This window comes from Thunnus albacares, chromosome 19, assembly GCF_914725855.1.
Source record: "Thunnus albacares chromosome 19, fThuAlb1.1, whole genome shotgun sequence".
Lineage (NCBI taxonomy): Eukaryota > Metazoa > Chordata > Actinopteri > Scombriformes > Scombridae > Thunnus > Thunnus albacares.
In genome coordinates, this window is record NC_058124.1 from 15185905 (window position 1) to 15203512 (window position 17608).

General features: G+C 42.9%; 1 protein-coding gene across 1 annotated transcript in view; it reads right to left on the reverse strand.

Annotated features, from left to right (window-relative positions):
• Positions 1 to 17284, reverse strand: part of jarid2b (jumonji, AT rich interactive domain 2b) — a 107007-nt gene extending 89723 nt beyond the window's left edge. Inside the window, exon 1 of the mRNA XM_044335142.1 lies at positions 16737 to 17284. Coding sequence (XP_044191077.1) covers positions 16737 to 16781 — 45 coding nt within the window. The 5' untranslated portion in view covers positions 16782 to 17284. The remainder of the gene's footprint in view (positions 1 to 16736) is intronic.
• Between the last annotated feature and the right edge of the window lie 324 nt (positions 17285 to 17608).

The following is a 17608-nucleotide window of genomic DNA, read 5'->3' on the forward strand; positions in this document are numbered from 1 at the left end:
CACACTGTGCTACACATGCCCACACACTCAGACGCAAGTGCATATGTGCACACACACATACACACACACACACACACAAGCAACTCAGCTCGGGTTGAACGGGGTCTCTTTGCTGACCTACTTCTTTACCGTCACTCAGAGGCAAACACTGGGAACGCTCGCACTCAACATAAACTCTGCAATAAAGACTGCTGTTCGCATGATGTGGATGTTTAGGATCAAGAAGGGGCTCCTAACCTCACTCCACACACACCCCCCCCTTCCCCTTTTCTCTTTTTCCTGTGGTAAGGAGACAGCAACAAAAAGAGGCCCCCTTCTGTAGGCTGGAGGTGTTAACAGCCAGCTTCAGCCTCAAGCAGCCATCTTGTCTGTTTGTGTTCATGAGAATAATAGAAGGGGAGCAAAAATGAGAAGCAGAAAGCTGCCTTGAATGCACGTGTAATTATTAGTTCACATAGCCGCCTTTTACACTTTCAACTATCCGGTGTGAATGACATCATTTTTGGTGTGCTGGTGCGTTGGTGTGTAAGATCACATCTTTGATTTTGTCCTATGATCCTCTTATGACAGCGAGAGATCCTTTTAAATAGGTCTGTGGACAACTCGCGGCATCTATATTCAGACTGCTTTCCTTCAAAAACGTCCTTGACATTCTTTCTCAGCTGCATTATGTGAAGCAGTTCCTTGTAAAATAGAAAATGTTTGTTCAGAACCGATAGAGAGTTGTAGAGCTTCCAATGCATTTTCTTCTCCGGAATGACACAAAGCACAATGCGCTTCCAGCATTAACGACCTTGTCTTGGCCTCTGTCAGCACCACTTGTTGTTTGTTTGCAGGTTATAACCAACATCTGAAAATGTGAACTCTAATTCTTGTGTTGTGAATGGTCTTTCAACATGCAGTCCAACCACAAGTCAACTGCCATCCAGTCAAGATAAGCAACTCTTGGATTACAGCTCTATGAATACAACAAGTCACCAGCATACCTCCGCCAACTCTAAAACAAAAGCTCTGCTATGCACACACGGCACTGTAGTTACACTTCCTTTGTTTTTCAGCCAGTCCTAGATCCACACATGTTCTGTCTCAAGTTTCATCTTCAAAAATGCAGAATTACACGTTCTATAATTAAAAGATATTTGAGTGGACCTTCCTCATTAGAAGGCAGTTAAATAAAAAAAAAGTTTCAGGTGGTTTCCAGACACTGTAAATTAAAGTTTCTGGTTAAAATCACAGCAGTGTAACATTACAGTGCAGCTGTGGTGTATTTTTTTTGAGTGGTGGGGGTTTGCCAAGGTCATGAATTCATGACCGGTTCATCTTAACTGTTTGTGCCGTTACACCTGCACCTAAAACAGGTGAATGAGATAGAAAGAGAGGTGCTTCCCAGACACACAAAGGCCTTATCGCAGACTTCTAACCATAGCACACACACACACAAGACACAGGAAGCCTGCTGAGGGGGAAGCATGTGCCCATTGTCAGGGGGTCTCATGAGCCCCCCCCTCCTCTTTCAGCCCTGACAATAGCTGCATTGATAACACCTACCAACTAGAGAGATACGAAAGGAGAGGGAGAAGGCACGGAGTAGGGACAAAGTGAAATAGAAGGGAAAAGGCAACGCAGCTTGTCAGTGGACATCCGTTCACATCCTTGCCTCGGAGAACATTTTCTCCCTAAATAGGAAAATGAAGTCTTGTGTGACAGAAATATTTCTCTCCTCTCACAAGACAATAAAAATAAACTCTTGAAAAAAAAAAAAAAGCTGAGCTACAGCCAGGAGAGCGGAAAAAAAAAGGAAGCGGTGGAGGTAGATCTAACTCGATATTCTTACATTACTTATCAGTCAGCCAGTCATTCAATCAGCCAGTCAGCCGCTGATGGGTCAGGCTGGGCATGCTCAAAATAAACTCCGCCTGTGAGTGACAGCCGCCTTCGTAAATCAATCCGCGTGACAAGTTATTCATATATCAACACCCTCATTTATGGAAATCATATGCAAACTCGCTGTCGAGTACTAGACACATTTACAAGGGTTGGACTTATCCAATTCCCTCACAAGATCATTTGGTGTTCTTGCAGTGCGGAAAAAAAAAGAGATAATTTTTACGGAAAGCTTTTCACTAACGAGGGGAGTGAATGATAACTGCGCTAGCTTGGACTTCTCTGCAGCGGGGACACATCATTCTTTCTTCTTTCAACAGAAGTAAGGGAGATAGAATGAAGCTAAAAAGGAGCCAACTTTAAAATTTGTTTGAAAATGACCAAATATCTATTAGTCTTTGCAACAGCAGAGAGAAAAAATACATTTCAACAATCTTATGATCTTGCATCCACAGGCACAGCCAGGAATTCTGGGCCTCATGTCAACAGCTCACCCCAGGCCTGAAACAATAAATATCTAATCCCTGTCATGTAACAGGGCCCCTGTGCAGCTCTGGGCCCCCCTGAATCGATCAGGGTTTTTTTTTTTTTTTCTCCCCCCCGTACGGTGCCCCTGCCTGTGACACAAGTGAAGGGAGTAATCAATGGGATTTACTGCGTGCTACAGACGCAGTAACAGGACAAGTGAATACAGGATTTAGAGGTGTGTGAGTGTTTATTTGTATGGTTTCTGTTGGAGAATAATTGACAGGTAAGTTCAGTGTCATGCTGTCATTCTCATGGGGTGTGTGTGTGTGTGCACAAAGACAAAGGACATAAATTAAGGCAAAGGCTGCGGGGGGTTTGCGCGAGGGAACGGCTGGGACGCTGACTGTACAAGCGGTTTCATTTCCCATGATAACACCGTAGCCACTAGCTCCTCTTGAGATGATATGTCACGAGGCTAAACTGCTCTGTTCAATCCTGTAGACACACTCATTCGGGGTCAACGAGTCTGACCTGAGTGAAAAATCGCGCCGGTGATCACCTCGACAACCTCTTGTATTTTCAGTAATGATAACAGGATGTAAACCTTAAAAAACAAGCCATTGACTTGTCATGTTTAACTATACTAATTCACTGAAACGTGGTACCGAACAATTATCTTGCCTCCAACAACACTGATCAGGAGAAATGGCATGTCTTGCGAGCCAGAGTCGACACCGAGATTAAAAATTCAATATAGGCCAAGTCACTCGATATCACAACCGTCATATTTCAGCTGCGCTAATCAAATTCACAAGCATGACCTCTGGGGTATATTAAATGTGTATATAACATGTGTCATCTCTCAAATGTTTTGCAGGGGGAGATATCCATCTACACTGGTAAATACAGCGTAAAGGCGAGCCAGCAGCAGTCGCAGTAGCTACAACAAATTCATTCCCCATAAAAATGAGCAGTGGATAGATTTCAGCGTGCAGCTTGCCAGAACCACGGGAGGGAGACTAAATGATTATGTTACAACAACATCGCTCCAGCTCTCAGAAAACAACAATCAGGGTCTAGGTAGGATATTGCAGCCGAGTGAAATTAAAGGGGAGTGGGAGTGAAACAGACAGAGGGAGGGGGCGAGTGGGGAGACAGATTTTATGGAGATCATCAGTGGCCGCAAACGTATTTGGCTATTTGTCTCCTGACTGCGCTACAGAGCGAGCAGAGTCAAGCGACTTGCAAGTAGCCCTGCCCAAAACATATACATCCTCTTTATGAGTTGACAGAAGGAGTAGGCAAGAGAGAGATAAGCTTCTTCTATGTCCAAGCAGCTTTGACAGACTGATCCTGTGCAGAATATGACCCGTCAGTCAAACTCTGTTTGGGCCCTTTCTACGAGCCAAACTTAAAACCCAGACGACTTCCTCTGAGCGTGCAGTATTGCACCACTGGGGACGAAAGAAAAACTATGTCCGCGTTGTGGCCTGGAAAGGGTTAACCCGGCAGCAGGCTGAGCTTAATGCAGATTGTCAGGGAGATAAGATTACCAGTTAGTGTGGTGGTTAATGGAAGCCACCGCAGCCCTCCACTGACAGTTGACAGGAAAGGCAGCAACAGGGCCTGACCACGATCTCCCAAAACCCCTTTCAGAGCGTCACAGTGACACGGGTTTGATCTGTCTCAATGGTCAGTGCTCATTGTCCGAACTGGCTTCACAACCTTCCATTCCAACATGTCAGAATCTACTGAGCTTTGATTAGGGATGAGGCTTCAATTTTATTTTACCAATGGTTAAATAACATGTGAGTTCCTGCAGACTGTTGCACATCAGGTTCTGAACCACAAAGACCAGAAATAAACTGTGATGTGCCTCAAATAAATGAGTCAGATGTGTTGAACGGACATTCAGCAGATCTATATCATATGTAACTAAAAAGAAAGATCAGCTATCAACTAAAGCAAAATGTTTGCATGCAATTTCCATGAGCTCTGGCCAGAGAGATATTTATATTTTAATCTAGTTTTACCAACGTAAGTTTAACAGACTAAACTAGATTTAAAAGCTGATTGCAGTGGTTCACACAGAGGAAATCACCCTAGAAAGCTATGAGTGATATCATCTTACAAAATAGACCTGCAGACACTAGAGTTAGGCCTGCTGCAAGAAGTTGTGGTGAGAGCCACAGAGTGTTTTATTTAACATGAACTAGATTCATGCTGATATCAAATTCATACACTTCATAATTCCCACGTGCAAAGTATGATATACCACATATGTTAAAAATTAAAAAGCGTTAAAATACAACAACAGCTAAAACTAAATATTAGTCTACCAAACCAATGTCTGTGCTCCACACTAAAGTGCCCTCAATTTAAAAAGCAGCCCAGCTGTTCTTAACAACTCACCTAGACCTCATAGTGCTACATCGAAAGCCTATTTTCTCTGTATTCTGCTGTGTCCAACATCTTAAGCCTTTTTAAAGCCTCTGTTTGTGTGTCTGTGTGTGTGTGTTGCTGTATGACTGCAGATTACACTGTAGCCAGAGAACGTTACGAAACAAAGCCAGGGCTTAGGCAGGGGAGTTCCTCTGCTCAGGGACTTGTAGTGAAGGCCCGGGAGTCCATTCCCTGGCACAACCGCTGGCACGATAAAGACAAGAGGCAATTAAGAAATGATTTTCACCTCGCAGCTTGGGACAAAACCCTCGCACCTCACCCCACCCCCTTGCTCCACTCACTGTATCACACATAAAGGCAAAGTCTCCTAGGCCTAAGGGGCCCGGATAAAGGGGGGGGGATGAGACTGACAGAGAGAGAGAGGAGGTGAAAGATGGCCAGAAAAGAGGGAGCAGTGAGGGAAGGTAAAGGAAAGACTGTGTGCAAAAGCCACAGAACAGGAAAGAGTGGGGAAAAAGGTGAATAATGGCGTTGGTACAGTGGAGATGAGGAATGGAGGTGATGCATGAGGGGCAATTAGATGGCGTCAGTGTAGCTGTAACCTACAGAAGAGAGAGAAAGGCGCCCACACGCTTATTGCAGACTCTATCGCTGGTAATTGACCTCAAAGGGAGCCTGGATGGGAAGCGAAATAAATGAATTTAGGTCCAAGTGAGAGAAGAAAGACGGAGCTCAAAAAAAATATCAACCTCAATGCTGCATGAGTTGAGCAGTTGGTTTGTGAATGAGATGATATTTTGATGTCTTATCAAGTCAGTTAACTGTTAAGTCATCTATGGATTAGATAACTATATTACTGGATATACCTCTGACTCAGCCTTTCAAATAAATCCATTGATAATGTCTCTTAACAAACCAAAGAGATTGTGTTGAGATTTCAAGTTTCCCACACTCTGCTGTCAAAGTTCTATATCATTTATCAGTGGTTTCTCACACAATACGATAAACCTCTGAGTCAAACCTCTGGGCTCAGTATCAGAAATGCAACCCACCCTGGTTGTGGCCAGTACTAAATGTTGCCGGTTTTTCCCAGAAGACTTGTAATTTCATACACAACTAATTTTTTCTAACCTGTTATGAATATTATGGAGGGGGGATTTCAAGAGTAGAGACAATTATTTACCGTTTGAACGACATAGATGGCTTATCGCTCTGATGCAGTCTTTTATGTCGTGGGTTCAGCAGTTTGGTTCATGAACTCAGATCAACCCATAAACAACACATACTCTCACTCACCCTTAGTGGTATCTAGCTATGTGGACAGTTTTGGTTTTATGCACCTTGGTTTTGAGATGACTGCCTCAAAAATGTCTGTTGCCACTTCAATACACTTTTAAAAAAAAAAAAAAAACTGTTCAAAGTGCTGAAACATTACATTAGAAAAACTCTACAGCAATGTGTCCTTGCAGAAAGCATGTCACTGTTATTCTGGATAATGCACCGAATCGTTGTGTACAAATTTTCTTGGCACCGTTTCTTTTATAGAAGGACGTCGTCCCAATGACACCTCAGCAGATAAAAGAGAAACTGTCTGCACAGCTTAATATCGCTAAGAGCAAGTGAGGAAATGTTATTGTGTGATACACAGTAAACTGACCTTTTACTTTTATTTAGTTCATATTGTTGGTACCAACTAACATGCTCAAGATGTTCTGACTCACAACTTTGTGCCACACAAAGATGCAAGTCACAGCTGCTGTTATAAACACAGCTACTGCATTACAGGCATTAAGAACCACAAGGAACACGTCACAAGGTTTAATCATTATAATGAAAACCACTACTTTTGGCGAGCGAGTAGTCTATACCTGCTACTGCACAATTCTATTGTCACATTTGTTAGTGTGTTTTGTTGATTTAGGTTTCATTCTGTACACAAATGTGACATATAATGAATTCACGTATCACTTCTCTATCTCAGCACAAGAGTCAGGAATTAAAACCAGATTTCGAAAACAACTGTCAGAAATGACTGAATGACTGTATGAGTAATATGAAATTCCACTCTTGATTTCAGTGACTGAATGGTGGGGGTGTTTGTTCAAAATGAAAATGACTGTCAATAATGGTAAAATAACTTATCTACTGTCAGGAAATGGGCCAACATTATAAAACAGTTTCTTATGACTATTGTAATTTACTGAATAGATTCCACAAAAGTTGTTTTATACAAACAAGACAAAATGGCTAAATAGGGAAAAGTGTTAGTGGTAATGCACATTTTCTATTCTCTGCCATGGCTCTCTATTTTCTTTCTCTTTACTGAATCAGCTTTATCTTACATATAGAGACAACATGCTAGGAAATAAAAATAAATGTGCTCATTTCTATTTTAAAATCTGAAAAAAAAGAAAACATGCAAACAGCGGATCAACTTTTGTACAAAAAAAAATTTCCCTTCTCAGCTACATTTTCTCAGTTTTACGGTTACACACTTGATTTCTCTGACTCACATGATTGCGAGACAGATCAAGTAACTTCCCCAGAATGCAGCCAGGAACCAGATGCTCCCACAACAATCTAACTTTACTCTTCATCTATAGGTCCACACCCTCGTGAGCTCTAGCTTTGAAACAAAAAGCATGAGATGTCTGACTGGCTAAGGCACCTTGTCGGCGTGTCAGTTTCTATAGAAACCTGGGGTGGGAGGTATAAGTTCCCCCCAATCATTTGCACACACGGTGAAGAGAGTAAAGCTTTTGGTGGTGGTAGTGGTAGTGGTGGTGGTGGGGGTTGGGGGGGGTCACCATGGTAACTTCCTGCTAGTTGGCTTATAGATTATATTTACACAGAGTTTGTTTCGATTTTCTCTTAAGTGCTAACCAACACCTGCATTACTCATTTCAAATGTGTGAAAGTGAACTCGCGTCTGTGACAGTCAGGCATGGATTCAACCAGTGGTTACCACATTTCCTATCCACATTCTAGAACAATTCAATCTAAAAACAGCGGAGGTTTGCGTCACCCGGTGCATTTACTTTCTCGTGAGCTGTATTTTGTTTTAGAGATTCATCGCGACAAAGATCAGTGGGTCTTTACTGCCATTGCTGTGGATATTCCACTTGAGATGGTGCCTAATTTGATTATTTCTATCCTCTTGGATTTCTTCTCCTTGACAATCACAGGTTGTGATTTCCAGGGCTAGCCCTCTCCCCCCGAGGCCTTGTGATGTTTGATCCAGGGCCAGGGGAGGCCGGCCAGACATTCAGCCCAGACTCTGGCGCCCTTCCCTCAGTGTACCATGCACTCTAGCTCCCTGCTGTGAGGCCTGGAGGAAATCATGCAGCCAGGAGAATTGTAAAAGCCCTCGACTATTGAGGAGAGGTTAAAAACAGGGGGAACAATACCTTTGACTCACACTCTGCTTTTCTCGGTGGAAAAACTTTGAAAGCACCTATTGCTAAAAAAAAAAAAAAAAAAAAAAAAAAAATCAATAGGCAAAAAAGAAAAGAAAAATCAATATTCCTGTACTGACTCTTGTCAGTTCATACTGTTTTATGCTGCTTTTTCATTTATAGGAATAAGATAAACCCCATAATAAGAGCAACCCCAGGGAAACCCCTATAGTGCTTCACATAACAAGATTAAAATGAGCAACCATTTGTGCAGAGTATTGTGACAAAATAAACAATTATTAAATAAAATGGTTTGGTAACAACAAAAATAGACATTAAACACTGAAAATGTGTTAACAGCTCTTTCAATTAAATTTTTGCAAAGGCATTACAGGAAGTGCAAAATGACATCCCCAGAGGGCCAGATTATGCGTGTGCATACATGTTAGTATGTTAGGGTATGTGTGTCTGACTGGGGTGGGTGGGGGGGTGGGGGGGTGGGGGTCATAGAGGGGGTTAATTCACACAGCTGTGTAAGATCAAACTGGAGAGGATTCCAAAGTTTCCTTTGGTAGACCGAATCAAAACAAAACGGGTGGAAGAATGCAAAATGCCGCTGCAAAACCACCAACAACATAATCATGTTGCTAAGCAGTCTGATCTTTCAAGTAAATGATTATCAAATGCAAACACATGTACTAAATAAAATTAAAAACTGAGAGCGACGATGAGGGGAACAGATCCTGCCGATTGTGCGCAGGCTCCTCCCCTGCGACTGTGAGGCAATTTCGCAAAAAAATACTCCCGTTTCCGTCCTCCCTCTACAGCGCTATCCCACAGAAAGCTCCGGACGCCTCTCTCCTCTTTGTAGCTGTGCTGAGTAATAGAGCGAATGAGCTGAGAGGGAGGAGGTGAGAGAGATAGAGTGGAACGGAGGAAAAAAAAAATCCACTCAGTATTCTATTACAAGACAAAATGGGGGGGGGGGGAAGAGTAGGGGGAGTAATGTGTTTCTCATGGTGGTTGGAGTATGGTGGTGTTGGATAGACGCAAACAGAATGTGTATATATTGACCTGCGAATCAAATAAACCGTTTATTCTGCCTCTTGCAGCCCCCAACCACCCACCACCACCACCACCTCCTCACTCCTCCTGTTTTCTCACATGTGGGCTGACAAGGGAACCAGCACATCCGACAGCTCAGCAGCAACACAAGCCCTTCCCCCAACCATGTTTCAGCAATAAAACATGCTCTTGTCCAGTCCTCCAGACACAGTTTGGAAGGCGTAATTGGTACGAGTGAGGGCCAGATGCAGTTAACACCTTTTTTTTGTAACCAGTCATTTTCCTCTAAATCAGTCGAAAGCCACAAAATCTCAAACTACTATTCTGCCCAGAATCAATACACTTTGTGTAAAACCTTTTTACACCACGCCACCTTCACCACATCTTCTACTTTTTTTTTTTTTATCATTCAGTGAGGGCTGAAAAGTAGAGATTAGGCAGCAACAGTGGTCACCCAGCCACTTTGCTCCACTGGCTCATTACTCCCCTGTTTTGGGGGGGAAGTGGGGAGGAGAGGGGGTGGGGGTGCTGCCATCCTGAATTAAGGCCTCCCTCGCAAAAGGGCCAAATGCTTGGTGAAAAGGGTTGTATTGGAGAGCTCTTTAACGGAAGGGAGGTCGCCGTTCCACAACTAGCCATGTATTTTGGAGAGCCCCAAATGACTGCCGTAAAAAAAAGAGAGATAATGACAGTCAAATATTTAAAAAAAAAAAAAAGTTATCACTGGAAAATACCCTCATGAGAGATTAAATGAGAGCGATTCATCGGCCAAGGCAACGCTGCGCCAAAGAGGACCTGAATAGAGTGGCCAGTGGCTTGTTGGCAGGAAGAAACAAACTTCTCCATCATAAAAAGAATGATTCATAGATTACTGCACTTGGTGGAAGCTTGTGAGACTGTAACGCATAATAAGAGCAGTTATGAATGTACACTGCATGGTAAAACTGAAAAGGATTCCGGGACTGAAATCTGATGACACTGTGCTGCAGCTATCTTCGTGGAAAATATGACAAGTCAGCACATAGACGACTGACGTTAGAAAGCTTCAGGATTTCCTAATCTTAGAATCACAGTCAAGACGTTTTATGATGTTGCCTACAGAGTCTTATTGGCATATGTTTGACAGTGAAACTGTGGTATTCCTGGCAGAAAGAGAGGGAGTAATGGAGGATCGATACAGACTGAGCCTCTGCTCTGTTGCTTCATCCCTCGAGGCTTAATTCACTGGATGTGTAAAGACGACGGTGTCACAATAGGGGATCAGATGGGATTGACCACAGGATGAAAATGTAAGGAGTGTTTATTAAACTGATGTAGCTGAGATGAAGAGCGGGGAGAGGTTGAGCGGAGATTGGTCAAGAGGTTGTCTGAGAGATGTACATAATGGTCATTAAAAGCTAATGCCAGACTAAGCTACAATAGCTTGGTGATTCTCAAAAATGGATGAAAAACAACCTAATGCCTCCTATTTCAGCTTTAGAGAGCTTAAAGACAAGCCCAGGGCTACGCTGAAACTCTAACTAGAAACAAAGGCATCTGAAGAATTGTCAGATTGTGTGTGCCCCCCCCCCCCCCCCTTAAGATATATATTTGACAATGCTTGCAGAGAGATATGGTAAATAAAAAAAAAAACTCAATTGTTCTTTGCACTCTACTTTTGCTGAATGTCCTTCATGGGCCCCCATAAAGCCTGCAAGGCCAAACCAAAGACAAAGCTAAAGGCTAAAGTGTTGATTCAGCTTCATAGGGATCCTGAACGGATAAGCTGTGGCAACCACTCACTCATTCACATGCACACACACACACACGAGTGAGCATGTGTGTTCAGTGTTCACACACACACACACACACACACACACACACACACACACACACACACACACACACACACACACACACACACACACAGCCTCTCAGGGACTGACCAGCTGTCTCGCTCCCCCATCTCCGTCCAAACCCATAGGAGCAAGAGGATATAAATCACTAGGCAGAATGAAGAAGTGCACGGAGGGAACGCTCGTGGTGTACGTGACACACACACACACACACACACACACACATACACACACATCCCCGCCTGCATTGGCTGTCCACAACTGCACTATGTCCAACCATGCCTTGTGTTCAACTATTGGAACATATGCCGTAAAACACACCTACACACGCCTACGCACTCCTAACAGAAACACACACATACGGTACAACAAAGACAGTCACGCCTTGTTTTATGTCATTACTCCTGTAAATAGCCCACACCGCTGATATCCACAAGACACCTTGCAAGATTGGCCTTAAAACCGGTTTATCTCACCTACTGACTGCAGCTGTACACCTAAAGACCTTTGCCTGTACATGTGTGTGTGTGACGGTGCCAGCAGAACCAGAGTGCTCAATGCCAACAGCTGATAAGAGAAAAGGTCATATTGCATAACAGGAGTTTGTGCCGTGTGTATGACATAATGTTGCAAAAAAGACAGGCAATAGAAGAAGAGGGAGACAGAGACGGAGTCTGTATTTATATCGGAGGAAAGAGCTGAGTGTTGATGCATTTGGCCGCTGAACATCCATCGACGGTCCAAATTGAAGCAGGCAGCTCACAGAGCGCTCGTAACCATACAGAAAACTCTCTGGTTGGCAAAGCAGACTTCATCTAAGGAGGGGGGAAAAAAAAAAAAATCGCCCCCTTCTCCTCATTTCAGCACAAACTTAATAAATACATAAATAAATAAGGCTGAATTAAAAGAGGCTGGACTTGCTAACTTCACTCCTACAAATTTTTCTGGCAGTCTTTGTCGAGTCAGCAGGCCCTGCAAGAGAGGCGCGGCCAAAGTGATGTGAGGCTGGGCCTGCAACGTGGGAAGGACTGCTTCCTCACTGCTTCAACACACAACTGTTGAGAGGGGACACGTGAACAGAGGCCTGGAAATCGTCAGTTACCTGACAAATTTCATTACACTACAAATTCAATTGTCACCAAGACATAAAGAGAAATTAGGATCCAGAACACATATGGTTATGTTTTCCTATTCTTAAATTTTAGTGCACATTGTGCGCATTTTCTCTCTTCATTGTGAGTGACATACAAACTTCTGAGCTGTTTCAGTTATTTTCCATTGTGTGTAAATTGCTGGCAATTCTTCATGAGGGCTTTTTATATTCTTGGCAGTTACTTTTCTGCCATTGATACAGTTTGGCAACATAATCAAAGTAGCTCTGCTTTGATTTTTCCCCAATGCTGAATTAACATAAATACAGCAGGGTGATGTTACTTTTAAATAAAACGTGAATCACTCATCACTTTGCAGAGCATGCTTAGGTATACTTTTATGGAAGAACTGTCCTGGGGAACAACTCAAATGACTGTCACAAAATGAATATGAAGCTATTGAAAATACTTTCATCTTTCAACGTAGAGCCTTTCGCAGGTGCCATGTGGAATGTCACCATAGAGAACGTCATCAAATAAACAGGCAGTAACGTGGCTTTTGCCACTGTGCACTTTGATTTGCCCTGGTAGCCATAGTAACGAAGAGGTTGCAAAGTGAACCCTGCCATGTTGCACACGTGAGGAGAAGGGAGCTTATGAAAGAAGAATTTGCATTGAAACATAAGGTTAAATGAAGCGCATTGAGGCTCAGGCACGGTGAAAAAACAACCCTGTGACCCTCTCTTCATGCTCCTACATGAGGCCCACATTTCATTTGGACAGCCCAAGAACGAGAGAGTGAGACAGAGAGACAGGGAGAGAGGGAGATAAAGAGAGGAAAAGGAGCAGAGGAGGGGGACAGTCTGTGCCTTTGCACTCCCCATTCTGTCCCCGCTCTCTATTTTTGTTTCCTCTTTTTGTACACGCTCAACGCACACACTCACAGTGCAATGGATTTTCAACTTGGCCCTCATCAGTTGTGCGCCTGATGAAACAAACACTGACAGCCTCTTTACATTTGTAAAGACCCCTGCAGCAGCTGTGCTTGTCCCACACACACCATGCGTGCACACAAACACGCACACTCACACACAACCTTTGAATCAGAGGCCTAGCCCCAGCTGGGGCCTACAGGAAGAGCCGACTCTGCACAAAATGGCCCTGACTGCACTGAGCTGCGCTCTGCCGTGCTCTCCTACTATTCTCACTTACGTGCATTCACAAAGACACACACACACACACACACACACACTCATACACGCACGCAGTGTGTGTCATGTTTCGTTAGACAGAACAACACTGCCGCACATTAATGCTTGCTACCTCAGTCATTACACAGCATCTAGCCCTCAACCACTGGCTTTAAAGGCACAAACAAATTTAAAAATAAACTGACAAAAATACATTTTTAATGATTTTAATGGGAGCACAGAGAGAAAAAGTGCTTGCTTACTTGCACCTCCACTGTCACTCGACTTGACATTACTGGCAAAGCATCTTTGAAAAAACGACCCAACGGGGAAATTTGGCTTTTCTTTTTGGTTCTGTTCACATTGTCGCCTATCAATCCTTGTAGAAAATGGTACTTGCCTTGCCTTGTTTGCTTTTATGAAGGACTGGATTCTCCTTTTATCATCATTTTATGATGTATTTTAATATCATTTGCAGATACTAGGTGTTTGTTGGGTGCAGTGGGTGGGGGTGGAGGGGTAACAACTCACACTCATGTTTCAGGGGAAATGGTTAAGCCAAGCATGTATAATTGTCTTACGCTAATTAAGGGGGTGGGTGGGTGGATGGGTGGGGGGAATCAGTAGGGCCAAGAGTCCTGTCTCAAAGCCTGGAGGGGGGCTTGGGGATCTGGATCCCTCCAGGTTGTTGTAGAAATGCACGTTTCTGAGCCTTATTTGGTCTGGGCCAGACTTAAAGCATCAACTGCAGCTGCCGAAAACAAATGACAGATGTGACACACATGCACACACACACAAACACACACACACAGGACAGAAGCATGCATCCTGCATTCAGGCACGCATACACACTATTTCCCCAGCCCTGACACTCCAGCTTCAGTTCTAATTATACAACCAAGTTATGAATAGACCAAATAAAAAAAAAAAGCCTATCCAATTTTAGAGTGTGACAATGTTGGCCGTCGTAGTCTGGCTAAATTTTAAATGGGGACTTTTGTTTTAGTTAGTCATAATTGCTATGGCATATCCTGTTTCCTCAATTCAGAGGGAGACTTACAGACAACTTGATGAGATCAAAAGCTTTGTTTTGTTTGCAATATACAACCCACATTTTAAACACATTTCAATGAAGGTATGGTTCGTGTAACTAAAACGACTTAGTCATGGTCAGAGAAAAACTACTGTGATGGCTGAATATTTTAAAAGTCAGCACTGACTATGACAAAGAAGACTATGGGATATAAATCGCTACTGCTGAATACATGTAGTGCAAATGTTATTCTCAGGAGATTGGGCTGCAATGTACTATATAAGAAAAGATCATGCCAGTTGTAAAAGTTCAGTTTTTCAGTCATTTTTTTCTTTTGGATGAATCACATTTGTCCTACTTTCCAATAAATACTTTCCAACAAATTGTGTCACTAGCAATGACGTATTGAAAAGCAACAAAAATGTATGTTGCCCAAAAGAAGACATACAGCTGTGTAAAAATGACATCCTGTTTTTTCCCCCAATCAGAATACAGTGAACAGTGGAAGGGACCATAGAAACCATTTAAAAAGTGGAAAATGTAAAGCTCAATGATATGCTCTTCTGGAATGGGTGTTTCTAATTGTCATATCTATTTGTTCATACTTTTACCAGGACATGAACAGTTATCATGAGGCAGAAACCACGTGGATACTAGAAAAAGTGAAATAAGTTTGAGAGCAATTTAATTCAGACTCCTCTTATCAGAATTACTCAGACTTATCCTTTCATTGTGTGCACGTGAAACGTATTGAATTCACTATTCATGCCCAGGAAACAGAAAAGACATTTCTCTGATTCCAGTGGGATCACTCTGGAAGACACTCCACATGTTGTTTGGACGAGGGTGGGGGGCGGTTAGCTGTGCTGACTTCAGCTTCACAGCATTAGCAGACATGATATGCCTCGTGCAATTAAAACGCGACATTGTGTCCATTACGCGCGTGACGATAATTCACAGCAACTATCTGTAAATGCATCAAAGAAGTGCAACAAACTTTAAAGACCCAGACACAGAGGCCCGGCGTGCAGCCTTCATGAAAAACGATACACGCTAACTTAGTCGAGCCATTCACACTTTGCGAGATTGAAAGTGTTTGTTTCATTCACGCAAGGGGATGTTTATCAGGCCCAAAACTAACCTAAAGCTACAATTTAAGTCCAGACGAGGCTGAACTAGTATATTTTACAGCCCCTTCCCTATAAATTCACCAGTGTTACTTGCAGAAAGAAAATGGTTGCTTCTTGGTATCGCTTCATACATGAACCTCTGCAATGCGACTGCACACATCCTCTTTAAAAAAAGACTGGGCCATTCAGAAAACACTGCTCAGCCACATCGACCACGTAATGTGCAGTTTAATGTGAATTCGGTAGCTGAGGACGACATCCAAACGCTTGTAAGCTAATCCTCTCTCCCCCCCGTAGTATCGCAAAAATGGAGTTATCCCTCAGCGGGTTGCTGCAATATCTGCTCGCTCACAGAGGTCACACGGATACCTGCAAAATGTCTGGAAGCCAATCGGACTAAACATATAAAGTAAAGACTGTAGCAAAGACAGCCGCATAACAACAACCCCGAGGGTGTCCCCCCCTCCTTCCACACCGTTTCAAGTGGTGGAAATTGAACGAAAATGCTGAATTGCATGACCCCCTTTCCTCCTGCTCTCCCTCACTCTTTATGGAGAAAATTAAAGAGCCACAACAGTCCGCGAAACAGGTCGGTCTTGTCAGCCCTACAGCAATAATACAACACCGACAGACACACCGCTATGTTTAATATAAACTCTATACATTAGCCTCAGCATGAGATTGGTTTTACATGTATATTCTCAAGGTAAGAGTGGAGATAAAAAAAATGCTCAGCATGGGACGAAATGGAAGCCGAAATAGCTGAGCCATGGCCGACAGGCTCGTCTTCACGGCTCTGAATAGGAAGAAATTAGGAGCGAACAAAAGCCTTTTCTGAGCACATTAAGCCAAGTCCTTTAATTTAAAACCTTTACATAGCTTTGTCATATAGTCAAGACACACTATTCAACCCCCACCACGAGTCAAAATGCGCGAAACAACCCCCCTAAGCACCCAATGTTCAAATAGCTTAAAACATGTCTGATGTCGAACAAACGCTGCAACACAGACATTGAATAAACATTGCTGTCTCTTTAAATAAAACATGTAATTGCTAACACGTTGAGGTAACTTGTAGCCGTTGCCTTTTAAAGCATATCTGACCCAAATAGTAGACAAGCTGCGTGATGGTGAGCTTTACAGTCCGTGATGAAAGTTTATTTTCATCGAGGCGAGCAAGGTAAACTTGAATACAGCGATAGCATTTGTGGGCAATTTAGGCAAAGAGGTGTTTTTACTTACATATTTCTTTTGAATGATATTCCTCTTAGGTCTTTCCTTGCTCATTATGCAATCCCCAAAAATGTTTGGCTATAGAGAGAATGGCCACATGAATTTCTTTCTTTGACTCTCGCCTCTCCCGGAGCACCACCAAATGACGATTTAAATCCCCGGCTCTGTAGGAAAAGCTTGCTGGCTTTGCAGAATCCTCCTTCGGTGTTTCCCCTTAAACTAGTCGGATATAAATCCCAAAATTCAAGGGTCGACGACGAACAGAGACGGACTGAACCCAAACTCACTTGGGGATAACATAGTCAAAACAAATGCACAACAATAAGTTCCATTCGCCAGAACAGCTCGGCTTCTAGTCTCTGCGCACTCACTCCCGGCTCTTTTCAAATACATGAATATACTTGAGGTGAGGATCACAAGTCACATCTTGCTAGAGGTGAAGATACGATGAGAAATGAATAAATAAAATTAAAATAAAACGTTAGTTGTCACGTCTTTTTTTGCTGGAGCCTGCGATCGACGAGAGAGCTCTCCAGCGGCACTGATCTACTGACTGAGAGCAGCTCCTTTCTTCCCCCACATCAGCCTATCACATCCCGCACCATTCAGCGGCAACTTTAAAATCCCACTGAGACAACCCTAGACGCAAAACACTAGCAAATATTCCTATATCTAATTAATTTATGGACTTATAGCGCCTTTGTGATCATTGTAATAGACAGTTTATAGCGATCTTACACTAAATAGTGCGTTTTAACTTCTATAGTATCAATTTTGAGGCTTCATGTTTGGAGACATGGGTGGTCACAAGTAAGTTTATAGTTCCCCTATGCTGGTAGTATTTTAAATCCTGTGTTTTCATAATATACTTATGGGGATAA